General features: G+C 35.7%; 1 protein-coding gene across 1 annotated transcript; it reads right to left on the reverse strand.

Annotated features, from left to right (window-relative positions):
* Positions 1–1,662: 1,662 nt before the first annotated feature.
* Positions 1,663–17,442, reverse strand: LOC102804091 (kremen protein 2-like). The gene is made up of 8 exons (XM_085492698.1): positions 17,322–17,442; positions 8,740–8,874; positions 8,268–8,432; positions 6,596–6,871; positions 6,020–6,376; positions 3,330–3,569; positions 2,345–2,426; positions 1,663–2,169 (listed from the first exon to the last, which is right to left on the reverse strand). The coding sequence occupies exons 1-6, from the start codon at positions 17,386–17,388 to the stop codon at positions 3,532–3,534; spliced, it is 1,038 nt and encodes a 345-aa protein (XP_085348824.1). The 5' UTR covers positions 17,389–17,442; the 3' UTR covers positions 1,663–2,169; positions 2,345–2,426; positions 3,330–3,531.
* Positions 17,443–18,896: the final 1,454 nt, after the last annotated feature.

Here is an 18,896-nt window from a genome sequence, read left to right on the forward strand (position 1 = left end):
TGGCACTAATTTTCCTACGGATATTATAGCCTATCCTAAAGCCCTTGATTCTGTATCTAATGAGCGCCTTCAACGCAAAATCGCTAATTTTGGTGTTACAGACACGTGGAAAAAACAGGGAGTGAGAATCATCAGCAGTATTTTATCCTAGTTGAGTGTACCCCAAGGTAAGTTCTAGACCCTATTCTATTCATACTGTTTATTACTAATGTTCCCAAAGCAGTGAACAGTTGTGTATCCATGTAAACCGATGACATCAAGATAAATTCATTCATCCATCATAAAAAATGTAAAGTCTCCCACTTAGGCTTGTACTGGTAGGTCATGGAAACACATATTTTAAGGGTCATTTGAAATCATGGGAGGGAGGTAACGTGTGTGGAGGGTAGCCATTATTTTGTCCCAGCAATCCATTGCATGCATTTTTTCGCAGGGTTTCCAGCTCGCAATTTAAATTCTTTTCACGAAGAACAAACCACACATACATTGCGTCCTATGTTGTTTAGGTAAGTTGATGAAGAGTGCATGCCATGACAGAAATGAACTGATGTTTTTTGTTGACAGATACCATTGATCTGTTCAGGTTAGCTATATTCATGAACTCGAGGCGTGGCAACACCATTCCTATATATCGCGCCCTCTGGTGGCGTAGCACTTCTATAACGTCAAAATGACCGTGGACTTATTCTCGGGGGTGGACATCCGGGCATTTTCACCGCATGGCAACCATCACGGTGAAAACAAAGGCCGAAAACTCTCAGAAAACGGTACTTTGGGATGGTTGTTGAGACTCCCCTGAACAGTGTAACAAGATTACCCCTCGTAGTGTAACGCATATAAATTTCATTGTTCAGGATTACTTCAAAGTAGAGTTTCTGTTGTTTTCTCGAATTTTCAGAGCAGAGCCCATATAATTTCGTGGTACAGTGGTGCGCATCTTAGCAACGTGGAACGTCTTGTGACGTAGCTCCGCTCCGAGGATATGGGTGAAGACAATATCGTTCTACTCGTTAATGTATTTGGTTATGTACTCGTCATATAAATTGTTAAAAGTTTTCCAAACCTAATCTTTAGTGATTTACAGACCAACACGATATTGATGTTTGCGAGTCACCCATTTATGTCACAGAGGCTCTAGAGGGCGCGACTTAAAGAAAAACACTATGAGAATTTACAGAGACTGTTACGTTGAACATTCACAAGGGAAACATTCAAGATTCATAGTGTATGTTCTAAGCATTCTTTTTTGAAAACAGCTGGAATACATCTCGAATTCAATATATTTTGTTGTGGTTGGGGAATTAAGTGGACATGCAAATACGTCAGACCTTTGTAAATTGCCCCAGTTAATCAGATATCAGATATGTTTTTACAATGTGAATTTGATCAATTGCTGGTATCTAATATTTGCCAATTTAGGTGATTTTATCAAATTGAACCGTTATCAGACGTAATACGAAATTGTTACAGATCCCACACTAAACAACGCCAAAGTACATCATTCTATTCTAAAAATTAACACGTTTCAGACTTCATCAATCCGGAAAAGGTTGCACTGTATGAGGAGAAATATTACCATGTTACCATAGTAACACAAACCATCTTATTATGGTATTCAATAGTTATCGTCCGGAATATATTTTGATACTCTCACAACAAATATTTGAAGAATGTATAATTGAAAATATCACAATCACATTACTAAACAAAACTCAATAAACAATTCTTATTTTCACAAAGGAAAGAACACAAACCCGAATGATACAATTTTTCAAAAGGTCATTATATTGAGATTATCATTTTCATTATAGTAAATTTAGAGACTAGCACACACTTTTCACAATAATCCCCATTTTGGTCATTTGGTGTACCATCTACAAGACAATCATTACCCATAATGCCCCACGCAGGGCTAATATCTTGCATAGTACTAGTGTTCATATCCTATTGCTCTTCGTATCCGATTTTAGGACTTCATCATCATTGTTTATAGTGTCTTACATTGACGACTAAGTTTTGATACTGTGTACTTCTTCATAGCTATTGCTTTCCAGTCCAATTATATTAAGTTTGGTGTAGCTTGCATCATCAATCGTGTTAATATCTATGCCCTCGTAGTCGGCATTGTTGTCCAAAGTTGGTGATGACTGTGTTGAGTTCGATTCTGTCCTGAAAGCACAGCACTAAGATTGTAGTCTCACTACATAATGATAACATTCGTATTGCAGACAGGGTTTTTAATAATATAATAATCTGAGCAAGTTGTACCTTTTTGGAATGACAAGAAGGGCAAAATTAGGTCTTAGAACACACCATCTTATATATTTTGTGTTAAATTACTTACTTTTTCTTTCGGAGAATTACCACAACTGAAACCGCAATAATTATTGACACCATAACTATAGCAATCCCTCCACCGGTGAGTCCTATAAATTAAGTATATGATTATATGTGTATTGATTGACATGCATATAGAATACTATGTAATTCGTAGATTACTCATTGCATTTACATATACCAATGCTCTTCTAATGTATTTAACACGTTTGTATCATACAATAAATTCAAAAATTGAAATTATATTTTTGCATATACGTCTACTGTCATGCATAATTTACCAATGAATATTGACGACCCAAAATTGTTGTTATTTTCAGTACTTAACGTTATAATTACTGTCGATAATGATATCGGACTGGATGGCGACAAGGATGCATCTAAGTAAAATGATGTATAAAGACATAGTGTCGGCGAAATAACTGTATTTGCTACATGGCATGCATTCACTTTTACGCACATTCGTTACATAGTTTAGAATGGGAACATCGATATATATATATATTGACCGTTACCAACACGAGAAAAAAAAATGTCGATGGAACTACTTTTGGACAAATATGGACTGATAAATTGCCGGCTTCAAATGTCGGTTGTCACCTAACTGATTTGATGGTCGACTCAAAATCCCCCAGGAAAATAGACACATGCTATTGCCCTCTTGGCAATATAGTTTCTAGGAATATACATTAGGAAAATAAAATAAAGTAGCATTTTCAGCTATGTTGGATATTGAAGTTATGTTGCCGGGGAAACCATTTAAATATCATAAATCTTAAAGTTGCACCGTTTAGCGACTAACACATTATTGTAGTGGCCACACTCTGCTTGTTTACGAGAAGGTGCATAGATAACTTGAATTCGAATTGCAGGGATAATCATTGTCAATGCGTTCTTAGTAAATCACAATCCTGATAAGTTGAAGCCAGGCCCAGTATTTTCTATTGTATAATTTGGTAATGGCTAAAAACTACATACGAGTTTCAACATACCCGTGTCACAATGCTGTCCTATTCTGTCATCCGGGCAATCACAGTGGTATGATATATCACCATCACTCCATTGACATTTCCCATCATTTACACAAGGGTTACTTTGACATGGGTTTACTCTATCTTCACACGTAGTACCTTCCCATCCTTCTGAACAGTGACAGATAAATTGTTTCAGACTATCCGTGCAATTTGCACCATTTTAGCATGGATCATTAGCACATGGATATGGCTGGAAAGCTGCAGAGAATCGTGAATATAATATAGATATTAAAATAGTTTTAAACATATTTGCAGATTAAAAATGTTGATTAGGATTAGTATTATGTTGTTCTCACAATAAAAACATTACTACAAGTTGCTTTATGGAAATTTGAATGTATTTGAATGTTGCTCCTATTGTCTTATAACCACATCCAAGAAAATGTACTAGAATGTCCGTTTACTCAAAACAACGTCAAATTTAAGTGGAAAACTTAAAATACAAAATAAATGTATTTCTGATTGTAGAAAAGGGACATACACATCTAGTATAGGGCGTTGTACATATGGCTGAACGCAGAAGACAAACAGCTTTAGCCCAGAAAATATCACCCATGATATATGCTATGTTTGTTGCCAGATAGGTCTTATATCTGATAGCAAGTACCCTCACTTGTTGTATACAAGGAACTATACGCTAATTACCAGATTTGGGAGGGTGCTCTGTGGGATTTAGGGGAGGGTCACTCTTTTCTGGTGCAATTTTAGAAAAAGTAATTGTTAACGATAGTAATAAGAGGGGTAATTTAATTTAAACTGGTTTACAAATATCAACAGTCCCTGAACAGTCAACGAATGCATTTTTTGAACTTGTTTATGCGCCTCACAGGCTACATAGCCAGTCTACATGTGGAACAGGAAACAGCTGAATAATCATCTTCATTTTAGGTTGTAGTTGCAATGTGTCCATAAGATGTATTTCCCTTATGTATTTTGTTTGTAATGATCTGCGTTTGTGTATGTAGAGCATTTTAAGTGTATTTATTAATCCAATGTACCAGAAAGTATATCAACTTCTTCTCATTGACTTGGACAATGTGCTTCATTGTGTAGGATATAATCTTGTTCTTCCCGGAAGTAGCAAGCAAACAATTGCAGTTGCAATAATATTGTTTCACACGAATTGAAATTCGTAGTATCAATAAGTGTATTTGTAAATGGACAATACATTATATGCGAACCTGCATTCAATATTCAGCAACTCAACTCTGATAGTACAAAACAGACATTTATATTATAACATAGAAAGTAACTGTTTCCTCAATGTCATCGATTAATGAGTACAATATTAAATTTAGCATGGTTATAATGTATATAATGTCAACTTATTTAAAATCCTATGACAAGGTGCACCGATAAAATATTTCACATTTTAATATTGAATACACTTGACACATTAATCCCATCAACTCATTGTATGCAATGTAGAAAAGTATGTTGGTTTAAAATGAAGAAAGTGAAAATGGGAAGAAGTGAAGAAGAGTTTGCAAGCATTCTCTGGAAATGTTGTGTAAACTTGACAAATGAACGCCACTCTGAGCATCACATGAACGCAGTAGGAATTACTAGTACTAGATTTTTTAGCTTAATATGTTATAAAATTACTTCTCATTTTGATATTTCCACAATGTATTCTTGGCGGATTGGGCGATATTAAGTTACTCTTTGTTCAAATAACGGCTTTGTTCTTCCTTGAATAAAATTAAAGGGAAGGTATCATGAATAAGAAAGGCATTCTATCCAAATTGCCATTGCCCCTGCCATTAGATATTTTCAAATAAGTGAAAACATTTTTTTGCAATCAGGCTCAACCTTAGACATATTTTGAATCGGTATAATGTTTTATTATTATTGTTTTTATTGTTAGCTTATCTCCCTCATTGGATTAACTTAGAATATGTGCGTAGCTGATTGTTTTTCCTGTTTTGTAACATAAATCATAAATAATTCTGACTACATTTGTTGTTCATGAACTTGAGCTAAGTGGTAATTTCGCTATGGCTTTTGAAGAATATTCATGATATTACAAAACTTAACCCATGGCCTGTACTGAAACAAATATTATATTATTTGTGATGTGAATCAAATGTCTTTCTGATGAAGCTGATGATAAACATGCTATTTTCTGTATCTTTTTCAGACACCAGTTGCATGTTTGTCAGCGATTTTGCTAATTACTAGTACGTGTTCTAATACAATCCCCGACTTAGCACTATTATATATACAATACGTATTGGAGTGGCTGCATTTAGATATCTTTTTTTGGGAAAGCTGCTACATTGACTTTTAAATTTTCGGGCCATCGATCAGTGTTAATGGTTGTGTGAGCCTTTCAGAAATCACATCATCATGACCATTATCCTGAATTTAATGATTATGATGATATATCAAACGATTTAGTAGATTTTGTCACACTATGTGTTCCTTAAATCCCCTAAAATGTGTTTAGTAAAACATGACTGACAAGAATATGGATTTATGGATGTCGATGTCAATATCATTGAAAGTGGATTAACATTTTAACACTGGAGAAGATAGGAAATGTTTGGATTCTGTTGTGCGAGAGGGCCATACAATTTCGATGATCTGCTTTAAATCTCCATCCAATCTACTACTTGAATACTATATTGATAATATAATTAAAATACCTTCATAGTACAGCACAAATCCCAATGAGTTATCTTCTTCGTCTGATGTGAAAGTCAATAATAATGTATTGTTTACAGTGGTACCAATAACATATTGCATCACTCTATTGTTTAATGTACTATTGTCATTGGTTAGTATGACAGGGTGATTTTGAGGTAGTCCACTTATGTTATAGAATGATACTTGGTCGCCATCATTAAGACGCAGCATTCTCAGCGTAACCTCTATTACAAAGTCAAGAGGTACTTGCACTGTCCATTGACAATCGCTGTTTTTGGGGTAATTACCAGGAAAATTCGGCGAAAACAGCCAACCTTTAGTTTCGTTAAGTGTGCCAGTACAACTGCCTAAAGTGGCTAGATAGAAAAAAAACACAAGCATTAATCATTATGACCGTGCACTACGTATATTCGATGTCCGCTAACATTCTAATCTTGACTCTTTAATTTTCACAGTAATACAAAACCAATAAATACACACAATTTAGAGACGAAAAGTTGATAAAGTATCCACGAAAAACGTTAAAGTCAATTTTCTTGTTTATGTTAACTAATATTGATTTACATAATACTTACTGGAATACACTGAGCTGGCATGATTTCCTCCACACATTTCAGTCACCTTGTTCTGACAAGGCAAATCACAACGATCATTGTGTACTAAAGAATTTTTATCACCCGGAAAATCTTCACCACAGCGACATTCAGATGTGTCTCTAATAGAAGCATATGTGAAATCCATTTGGCAATGGTTTATACAGATACGAATTTTTTTTACTTTTTTTTCTGACTCGCCACCAATGTAAGGCTGATCATTATCATCATCTGCAAAACATCCAGTGTAGCCAGGATCTATGACATTGACAAAGCACACGAATTAGAGTATGTAATTTTCTTACATTGCGTCATTTCCTGAACGCAATCCAAAATGTGCAGGTATATGCTATGATGAATTTGCCCATGTCAGCTTTGAAATAACAAACTCACTAAAACAAATACATATAAAGTTTATTTTATGGAAAACATATATTTCTACGCATGAAGTGAATACCTTTATATTCACTAAACAACTCGCATACAATCATTTCTGCACTAACATTACTCATGCTACTTTACTTGTGTATTTAAAACTGATGATAACGTACCTCAAGCAATGGTTAATTAGTATTCGCATACAGTGTCACGCACACGGTATTATGATATTTAATAAACAGACCGAACAGTTAATAACTAAGCAAATTAACCAATTGACAGGCTAATAAATGATAAGAGATACTCATCAACATGAAGCAGTTTGAAACCAAATGTTATCAGTGATGCAACTACACAGATACTATGCATGTACCAATATTTATATGCGCATTTATTAAGATATCAACACAATAGGCTGTAAATAGTTAATTAGTGTGCAAATATGCCTGAACATTTAACCCATCTGAGAAACTTGTTTGAATATCAATCCTGCTGAAATTTAGTAGCCAATTTACAAAATTACCTTATTTTATATTAATTCCAGACTAGTGTTAGACATCCACTATCCAAACAGTATAATGTATGAGTTTTAAGCAAAGTGAACAAACTGTTCAACTACCATAGTAAACGTACTTGAATAATGCAAATAACCTAATTAGTATGCATGCATAGATACAAAAAATAATCAATTTGTAAATAATTATACTTTAGTATCTGTGTATTAAATTGCATCTAAAACAACTCATTGGTTCTTGAGATATTGTTGAAACAAGATTTGACCAACACATCTAGTCATCCAGACAGACAGACAGACAGACATCGGTATTCTGCATACTTGAACAAAAACCCGTGCGGCAATTTCTTCACATCATCATGCAAACTAATCCACATCCTTGTAAAACTCAACATTTCCCTCCAGTTCAATGTCCGTGACAATATTATTGACTGTTCTAAATTGCATTTGTATAATATTGTACGTTATATTGTCCGAATTGTAATGTTCGTGAATAAAACATTGGACAACATTGGACGTGTGAAAACAAATATCTACCATTTTGTATGTGTACATGTAAAATAAGTCAGTTCAAGAACAAATGTTGTACACACATTAAAACTCTAAATTGGAACTTGATTCTCGTCGTGACGACTGAATTTGCAAACCAAATGAATATACTTGTTCGACAGTTATATAATCACTACCCTGCTATCGTGTTCACTGATATCATAATGCTAACCTCATAATTTGCAAATATGTTTAAATTAAATTACAACTCACAATTACAGTATACACCAGCATGACTAGTAGAACATTGAGATCCATCCATCACTGAGAATAAACAATTCAATATTGTACTCTCATTTCCATTACATGTAATATTAACCAGTAGAACACTATGACCATCACCAAATGCACTATTTATATGCATTGCACCTGGAAAACCTGTAATAACAATATCAGTGAAGATACTAATATTACGAATTATGTTTCGGCAGGCAGGCGGCGATCTTTTCGTTTGGTAGATCAATATTTCAGAAAAGTGCTGTAGAATTTTAGAACCAATTGAAGGTCCTTAATTCTTGCCTGGCGACTCAATTAGAACACTTCCGCCTATATTCTTGATGACATGCAACTTCTGTCTTGACTACTGAATTTAGGTTATAATGGATTGAATTAGCTCTAATAAAAGTGCGCCATCACTCGCCTATAAAACGTCACGGTATTTACAAATTCTAATAATAATACTTACCAAAACTTCTGCACGTGACCTCCGCGTCTACAAATTCCCACCCATCGCTACAAATTGCACTCCATGTATCATTATAGAATACTTCTACACGACCTTCAAATGGAGTGCGACCACCTACAAGTCGAACGTTCTCACCTGTGAAAACATTGTTTTTTTGTATTTATCACTTTTTATTGGAGTTTCCTTTTAAAAATACATTTCTTGGATGCTTAACTTACATAACAATTACACAACTTACATAAAGTATAATTACAGATAAATTCTTGTCTCTATGTTTGTTGACCTGGGTGATTTTCTTTTGGATTTCAATAAGTGTATTTTAATTCAAATGTTCCTTTATTTTATTTTTCGTATTCATTCATTTGTATCTTGAAAGTTATCTACATATTGTCTCCATTTTCTATTGTGGGATCTGGTTTTGTTTTTTCTCTTAGCAATGTACAACTCTATTTTTTGTATTGTTTTCACATACTGCTTGTAAACATGAAAATCTGGTTTGGTTTTTTTACATCGAGATATATATATATGTCTTTTTCCCAGCAGTACAAGAAAATTTGTGAGACAGGAGAGTGATTCATCTCCTAATATAATCTGCCAGTCCCTAAGTCTGTGCCGTAGATTCATTTTTCTTCCCCACAGCATAAAAAGGTTTCCCCAGAACATCTCTACATGTTGACATTTGTAAAACAGATGTAACATTGTTTCTTCTTCTGATTCACAGAATGTACATTGTGCACTCTCCACTCTTGGTGGTTTCATTTTGAATAAATTTACATTTGTGGTAATAATGTTATGCAATACCTTATACTGAAATTCTCTTAGTTTTGTATCTATAGTTGCTATTAGTGGTATTCGATAAAAAGGCTCCCAACTGTCTATTTTGATATTAAATTGGTGTATATGGTTGATAAACTGGTTTTCGATTATTTTTTGTGTTAAGTTTCTAGTCGTGCACTCCTCCAGTCTGACTGCTTCCTTACCAAAAAATAAGAAGAGTGTCTGTCTGTTGTGCATCACACTCTAAGCCCATCTCGTTCTTTGGTATAGCACTCATTAGTCCAAACCATTTTATAATAGAAGACTGTGGAACCCCTCTACCATGTACCACATTCCAGTTAATTTTGTGACCATCCCTATAATATTGCTCCACATATACAAAACCTACTGCTTCAAATTCTGGGAAATACACTGATTTGCCTGATATCAATATATCTTTATTGTTCCATATTATTGGTTTTCTATATCTTCTGTTATTTATCACTGGGGAAATTTCCTTTGTGAGTTCTGACCACACAGTTAGCATACTGTTTAAAAATTCAGTTATTTGTTGATTCAGCAAATTCACCTTAAAGTTACATTTTAAGAGCAGCTCTTTACCTCCTACTGGTTTTAAAGTTTTATCAAAAAACAATTTCCATGGGTGATCTATAGATTTATCACAGTATCTTCTAATCCAATTTATTCTAGTTGCCTTATAGATAGTATTAATGTCGGGCATCCCCATACCCCCTTTTTCCTTTCTTCCTTTTATTGTATTTCTTGTTATCCTGTCTGGTCCCCTCCACAAAAAATTATGTAACATCTTGCTTATTTTTTGTAACTTCTACATTATTTAGGACATACTGGACTCTGGATACGCCCATTGTTTTTATTACCTGAATTCTTCCCAGTAGGGTAAGATCGCGAGTTTTCCAGAAATTTAAACATTTTCGAAGTGATTCAACAGGACCTGCTAAGTTTAATCTGTTAGCGGTCTCATGATCATATGAGACATATATCCCTACTATCTTAATCGGTTCTCTCGGCCATTTTACTTTTAGAGGTGTTTGTTTTTTATGTTTATTCCTGCCCAGCCACAATGCTTCGGATTTTTCATAATTTATTTTTAAACAAGATTGCAATTCATATTTGTCTAGGAGAGTAAATAAATGTTTAGCTGACTTTACGTCTTGGAGGAAGCAAGTGACATCATCTGCGAAGGCTGCACTTTTTATCTCTTTGTTTTCTATTGTTATTCCTTTTATTGTCTTAGTATCTCTAAGAGCTATCAAAAAAATTTCTAGACTCATAATAAATAGTCCTGGCGATATGCAATCTCCCTGTCTTACCCCCCTAGATAGAGGGAAATAGCCAGTTGTTGTGCCCCCATTCATAACGCAGCTGCATGTATTTTTATACAAAGTCTTGATCCACTTGATAAAGCTTTCCTCAAAATTAAAAGATTTCAGGGATTTTGACAAAAATTCCCATTCAAGGCTATCGAATGCTTTTTCAAAATCAAGTGTCAGGAGAATACCAGGTAGGTTCATAGTTTCAGTATAAGACATAATGTTTTCTGTCAATCGAATTACATCCCCTATATATCTCTGTTTGACAAATGCTGATTGTGTTTTATGTATTATTTTAGGAAGTACTTCCTCCAAACGCAGTGCCAAACATTTTGTACCAATTTTGTAATCGTTATTAAGTAATGAAACTGGTCTCCAGTTTTTTTTATAAATTTGCGATCTTTTCCCTTTTTTTCCAGTAAAGTTATTACTCCTTGTTTCTGTGACGGTGATAATTCTCCTTTTTCATATCCACTATTCAGTGACTTTACAAGAGCAGGTCCGAGGACTGACCAAAATTTAATAAACAATTCTACCGTGATACCGTCATTTCCAGGCGTTTTGTTTTTAGGTAGTTTTCTCATAGCTTCTCCTGCTTCTTTTTCTGTTATCAGTCCTTCACATCTTTCTAGTTCATCTGCAGTTAATTTTGGAATATTTGGGTTTGCTATAAAAAATTCATCATTTTCTTGGTTGGGGTTTTTATTGTGAAATTTAGAGAAGTATAGTTTACTATAGAATCGCTTTATTTCTTTGTTAATCTCGTTCTTATTTTTTATTATTACATTATTTTCTGTTGATATTAGTTGATTGATTTGTGATTTTTTTCGGTTAAGCTTTTCTACTTGTAAGAAATATTTGTTATTGTTCTCACCGTATTCATACCAATTACACCTTGATCTTACAATATTTCCCTCAGTTATATAATTGAGCTCTGCTTCTAGATCATCCCTAGCAGTTTGACACTGATCCGCTATATCTCTTTCAGGTTGGTTAGTCAGTTTTTTTCTAATTCATAAACTTTGTTTCTAGCTGTGTGATCTTCTCTTTCATTTGTTTAGCCTTTTGTTTACTAAATTTCATTGTAAATTTTTAAATTTTGTATTTGACCCAATCCCATTCTATACAGACATCTTCAATTTCAGGGTTTTCTAACCATTGGATTAGTTTTTCTTCCACTTGATTCACATATTTTGGATCCCGTAGTAGGCTGTTGTTAAACTTCCAGTATGACGGCCCGTTTTTAATATTTTCCCAGCTCATTTTTAATATCACGGCTGAGTGATCAGAGCAGACACACGGTTCAATTGTTGACCCTGTAATTTCTGATTGTAAACCATCACTAACCAAAAAGTAGTCTATCCTACTCTGTATTATTTCTGGGTGGAATCGTTTCCATGTATATGCTTTCTTATCGGGATTTAGCAGCCTCCATATATCTATCAGTTCAAATGATTCCATAATCTCTTTTATTAGTTTAACTGACTGTTTCCATGGGTTTGGGTTACCCCCTTTCTATCAATCTGTGTATTTAGGGCCATGTTATGATCTCCCCCCCCAAACTATGTTAGAATCTGCTTCTGTTGTACATTCTTTTATGACGGGTATCAATTCTTTCAGAAATCCTACATGATTATGTTGATCAGTTGGTGCATATGTATTAACAAATATGAATGATTTTTCCCCAATACATGTTTCAATTACAAGATATCTACCTTGTGGGTCTGCAACACTTTTTTTAATATCTACCTCAACATTTCTAAATATTGTAACTACTCCTTTACTTAGGTTTGTCCCATGTGAAAATATCATTTTCCCTCTCATTTGATTAGACCAGTACTTAATTTTATCTTTGGAGCTATGGGTTTCCTGTAGCATAATTATGTTTGCTTTTGTTTCAGTTATCCATTTAAATATCTTTTTTCTTTTTTTGTACCCACCCAGGCCTCTTACATTTAATGATAGTACTTTAATTTCTGACATTTTACCTGTTTAGTTATTTCTGTTATCATCCAGATTAAGTGTTGGTAAACTCCTTTTTTCAAAATAAGTGAATACACAACCATCCCGACAAAAACGGGACAACAACTCAACATTGAACGCCCCACCCACCCGGGGGAGCCCCCAAAAACACTCCCCCACACCCAAACAAAGAACAAGACACTCTCCCCAAAACATCAACAAACCCATCCCAACTCCCACACGCATAAGTACCGAACGTATACTCGGTGGGCAAAACAGCTCTAACCCGTTTCAATACAGTCATAATCTACTATAACAAACAATACTATGTAACAAGTGCTATAATATTAGTGATCATGATGTGATCAAATATTTCAGTTTTCAATAGACTACTGGTTACCTTATAGCTGCACTTTTCCTGAGATTATTTAAATAAAAGTCACAACGTAAATATTGTTTACAACTAGTACTCGGTCCGTCGGTTCAGCTCATCAGGCTCAGTTCTTCCATTTTGTTTATCCATTGTACAAGAGGCCATCGATATATAGTTTTCCATTGGTAAATCTTGGTCTTTTCCCGTTGTCGTACGCCTCCGGCATCACTCCATGTAATTCTCTTTTCCGTCTGTAGTCAGATGGACAGTAATCTTCCGTGATGAATACTTCGGACTTTCCCAATGCCTTTTTCGCCTTCCTTAGTATTCTCAATCTCTCTGGTCGTCTAATAAATTTTACTATTATGTGACTTGGTGGACCAACTTGTTTGCGTTTGATCAAGGGGGCCGCGCGGTGGGCGTTTTCTACCATGTTTGCTGCGTCGCTGAAACCCAATTTCTTTTCAAGCAGATCTGCGACTATTTGAACGCAGTCTTCACCTTTCTCTTCTTTAACCCCACCAATTCTTAGGTTATATCCACGTGAGTACCGCTGAAGACGTAGATTTTCCTCACAAACTTCATTCAGTCGAGTTTCAAGGCGACCGACTGTGCTTTCCAAATCGGCAATGCGTTGCAGTCACAGTCACTTGGGGGCTGAAAATCAATAAATACTAATTTTCAAAAAAAATCTACCGCTATACGTATATAAATAAACAAGTTGTGAAACACGGCACCTAGTAAATCGACACCCTGTCGGTTTCAAATGTCGATTTCTTACCTTAAAATGCGAAACAAAATTTTTAGAGGGGATCAGGTGTTACGTTAATAACCATTGTTCATAATCGCTAACTTTTATTCAAAACTGCACAAATCCCGCGTTTTCTGATGATATCCGACGATTTCATGAACGAAAATGGCCAGCAGCCAGAATCAAAGGGGATTCGCACAGAGTTCTGGGTAAAACAAGGAAATACTCGCTGTTACGGCACGCCTGATTGGCTGAAAATGAGTATGCGCACTTGATTTACCCAGAACTCTGTGCGAATCCCCCTTGATTCTGGCTGCTGGCCATTTTCGTTCATGAAATCGTCGGATATCATCAGAAAACGCGGGATTTGTGCAGTTTTGAATAAAACCAAGTTAGCGATTATGAACAATGGTTATTAACGTAACACCTGATCCCCTCTAAAATTGTTGTTTCGCATTTTAAGGTAAGAAATCGACATTTGAAAGCGACAGGGTGTCGATTTACTAGGTGCCGTGTTTCACAACTTGTTTATTTATATACGTATAGCGGATGATTTTTTTTGAAAATTAGTATTTATTGATTTTCAGCCCCCAAGTGACTGTGGTTGCAGTGCCCCCTTGTGGTTGTTGCCCATCTCCTCTATGTCACGTGTTGAATACTCCACTGAGTTTGCGAATTCTGTCTGTTTCTCTTCAACTTTCTGTAGCCGTGTTTGAGCTTCACTCTGTTCTCCAGCCATTTGATCTATCTTTTTTTCGAGGCGGTCTATAGCCGCTCTTAGAAATTCTCTGAAGTCTTCTTCCTCGTTCATCGTCTCCTGGCTTCCAGACGCTTCTTTGTCACGTGTTCCTTGGCTAACAAAACCACTCATTGTCGTCTGCGCTGGTTGACTTCTAGTTGTCGTCTGTTTTGTTGGTTTCCGTTTTGGACCCATTTTTGTTAGTTTCGTAGCTGATTCTACTAATATTCATGAACCGATTTACGGACTTGTCACTTTCTGCGTTGCGGTAAAGTACTAAAACTTACGGGTCATACGGAGCCAAGTTCTCAGAGATCCACGCTCATGCTTGTGACCTCTGACCTCTCGTGAAAACATTGTTAATATAAAGTATTTGATCACGACACGTGATACATGTTGTATGGCATGTAATATGCTTACCCATGTTCGGCACTATACGACACTTCTAATATCAAAGATGAACTGAAACCCACGAATATAGCAACCATTTTATGATATATAAATACTATCACATTTACTTTTGTTAATGACGAGAACTAGGGAATTTACTACTCGAGTATGAACAGAAATTGAAATTTCATGTATCCGTCAGTTCAATTTCATGCATTTATTGAAAATAATTATTTTTGTGACTGTCAACAAATATAGTTCTGGGCATGCGTGATTACTAATGTTAGATTTAATTGAACCAGTGACCTTTATAAATAAGCGAAAACTGTAACAAGTCGCATCAAGAGATGTTGCAGTCTTATCGCGTTCGATTTCTCATGGAAACACTTCACAACACGCGATTTTATGTTCACCCTAGAAACGTGTCAAAGCCGTTGTGTTTGATTTCATCAACAATGTATACATCTTTATATTCGGAATTTTGCAAAGGAATAATGGCGAAGCGACGATCTAATAAATGAACTTTGACTGGCGAAGAGGGTCAAGATATATAATGTAAAATATTCATTTTATCATACCAGTAATTTAATTGCTCGAATATGTCGTTCTGATTGTGCTTGAGCATTTTTCTATCATGAAAGTCGTGGTAAAATACACCCCATTAACCGGTTTTCATGTTGATAGGTAGGCCTGAACGTATGGTGGGGGCATTTTTTCTTGGTTCAAAAGAGACCAATAAGAACATTATTTTCTTTTAGAATTACACAAACGATGTCAAAACAACACTGCTTTCAGCAATGCCACGCTCGTGAACCTGGAAGTTATGTCGACCTTTAAAACGCGTACGGCACTAATTTGAATCTGTATCATTTGTAATTAGGCCGACTAAGACAATTTTACATATATCAACTTTGTTGTCAACTAAATTACTCGAAAAGAACCCCAGAACGCCAAAATACTAATGCAAATTAGCCTAACCGCTCAATATATCTATAATCGCTGTATACTCTAGTCCCAGGGCTTGCGTTTAATTTACCACGGCTGCAATTATGACGTTTCGGGGCTTTATCACATTTGTGCGTGTTTTTTTGATGCTTTAGTTAAGTTGATATGATATAATGGCCAAAAAAACACCGCCGAAATAGTTTTTACACTCCACTCACGTCCTTACGTTTATGCCGTGTATTGTTCACAATCTCGTGGTATACCAGCCTTCGGCGGTTGTTTATTGCCTCAATTTTACTGAGTGTAATATCTTAACCTCAAAGTTCATGGATCATTTAATTGGATACGTGACGATGGGAATGGCAAGTAAATTTTAAAATCTGACTGCGTCACTGAAGCCACAGGTACACGGGTAAATTCGTTCCTTTATTATGTTTCCCCAGTACATAAGCCACAATTTGACCATGTGTTCTATTTTTATACGCTGAACAAGTTCCACTGCACTAAATACCAGAATCCCATACACTGGTAACAATGGAATGCTTAAGTTTTGATATTCACAGTCGAGTTACATTCGAAACGTTGATCTTCACACAGAAGTGTAACAAATAAATACCATTATTTACGATGATATACAAGCCTGTGTTGACACTATCTTTGTTGAAGTATTATCGCACACTATTTCCTTTGGACGTCCCCTCTGTAAACATGTTCACATACAGGTCAGAGTTCAGGAATTGTAATTACTGTATGTGAAGCGGAACCTGTGTGCATTGGTAATAAACACTCAAGCCTGATTCACAATACTCAAGACTGATTCACAATACATTTACATACAGAAATCAGATTTGTAAATGCGTATCAAAATTTAATTTTTATTATAGTTAGAATGAACCTTAGAACATAAACGAAGCACTTTATGAAACTCTATTAACCTGGCAAAGTTTTGCTGACGCCATGATGGTTCGAGTGTAGGTTATTGCGCTGTAAAACTCGACCGAGATTACGTGCCACTGAACAAAGCTTATTCGTGGACGTCCATGATGGTCCAGTCAAATGAGATAATGACTGGGTGTGACGCATGTCTTGACTTTTTAATAGTGTGCGCATAACACAACCATAGTATAGAAGAAATATTTTTAAATGGGTTCACATGAGTGTTTGTAGATAGAACGCCAAGTTTTTAAAAACTTATACACATATACAGTTACGTTAACTAATATATTGCTACTGTGAAATGACCCTACCTTTCTTAATCAAATATGGCACTGTTATCGTCGCCCTGGTTACCCTAACAGAGCGTACAAATCTTACCTCTGATACCAAGGAGTTGATAAGGCATACAGACGAGAGTAATAATGGTCTTCAAAGTGTCCAGCATGATAAAGCTCTTAGCTGTTTTTGTTAATGGTGGGGGTATTTCCTGTAACAGGTTGAACTTCTTCAAAAGTCGCAGGATACATTGTATGCGCATGTCAGTGTTTAGTGTGATTATCATAATCTCACGTCCCGCGTTATAACTACAAGAGTCGCTTACTTCTCAGTGCAATCATGGTATTTATTGGTAAACATAAAACACATTAAAGCATTCTTAAAATTTATAGTGGTTGACCAAGGGGACGGGCGACACTATTTGTACTCGGATATTACGCGCCAATGTAGAGAGGTCCGTTCAGAAAATAAAACTGCAGGGACAGAGACGTATCTGAGACTCAAATTGATATTCAGAGAACATATATCACGAATATATGTTCATGGTATGCATATATTTCAGTTGCCGAGAAACGTCCCCCCTTCCCAAAACGTCTGTCATTTGCATCTACCACGATTATGCTCACTTGACCTGCTCGATCCTGTATATATTTAAATTCTAATCGAACGCGCCCAGTTGATAGCTTGTTGCTGCTGCACCGTAATTGGTATCATGATGAATTCCATGTACAAAACATTAAGTTCTTAACGCGAAGCCATCATTAATAAAACCGTGTCTTCAGCCAGTAGCTATGAGTGCCTACCCAGCGTGATTGCCCACGAATGAACATCTACTTCTAGCATAATCACTCTATTTGCAAGTCTGGGTCTGCCTGACCAAATACAATATAGTCGCTGTGCCACTTTTCGATGTAACATGTACTTGGCGATTATAATTGGCCGATTGGAGTACGACACCTTCAAGCGCCTAGAAGCAAGATTTCAACACTCAAGTAAGTAAAACACTAAATCTATAGCGATGTCAAAATTACTGATCCAGTAAGTGAATATCGTGAAAGAAACAATGAACAACGGCATGAGCCTGTAGCGTTATTTGGTACGTCAATATTCCTCACTGAAATGCATTTTGTACGTTTTAAGGGGTGTGAGAAGATTCTACACAGTAGTGCACGAGCTGCATCGCTTCCCTGTGTCCAATGATCATTCCAACACATCCCTTGTAATTGGCTTTGAAAGAGTTATATTTTCCGGCCACTGATGTTTCAGTAGTAAGAGTACTAGTGATTCACAATCGCAACGTTTTAATATTCAAACTTCATCAAAACTAACATTTCGCAACATACTTGCGCTTATATATCGACAGAGAAACGGGTGTTAGGAGTTCTAGAGATTTAATATTTGAGATTAGTCTAAAGACCTATGGAATACTCCATACATTTTTTTTCTCAATAGCTGGTCTCTAACAATGTGAACCACGTTGGATCTATTCCGGCATAGTGTAAAACAGTCAGCTAAAGCCAAGTTCATCTCCAGAAATGTTAAATGTAATACTAGTAGAGCAACTTATATTAGGTTCACTTCCTCTATTATAATAAAAAAGGTACTTAATTTACCCCAACCATTTTCCTTACATTGGAATGCTGTAATTCAGACCAATCATTGACACTTCCATATAAA

The sequence above is a fragment of the Saccoglossus kowalevskii genome, chromosome 18 (assembly GCF_978046115.1).
Source record: "Saccoglossus kowalevskii chromosome 18, keSacKowa6.1, whole genome shotgun sequence".
NCBI lineage: Eukaryota > Metazoa > Hemichordata > Enteropneusta > Harrimaniidae > Saccoglossus > Saccoglossus kowalevskii.

Coding starts and splice junctions, on each gene's coding strand:
- LOC102804091 (XM_085492698.1), bottom strand. CDS start 17,388: ATGCTGGACACTTTGAAGACCATTATTACTCTCGTCTGTATGCCTTAT. Junction 8,433..8,739: donor GGTCACGTGCAGAAGTTTTG/GTAAGTATTATT, acceptor TTGTTATTACAG/GTTTTCCAGGTGCAATGCAT. Junction 6,377..6,595: donor TGCCAGCTCAGTGTATTCCA/GTAAGTATTATG, acceptor TTTTCTATCTAG/CCACTTTAGGCAGTTGTACT.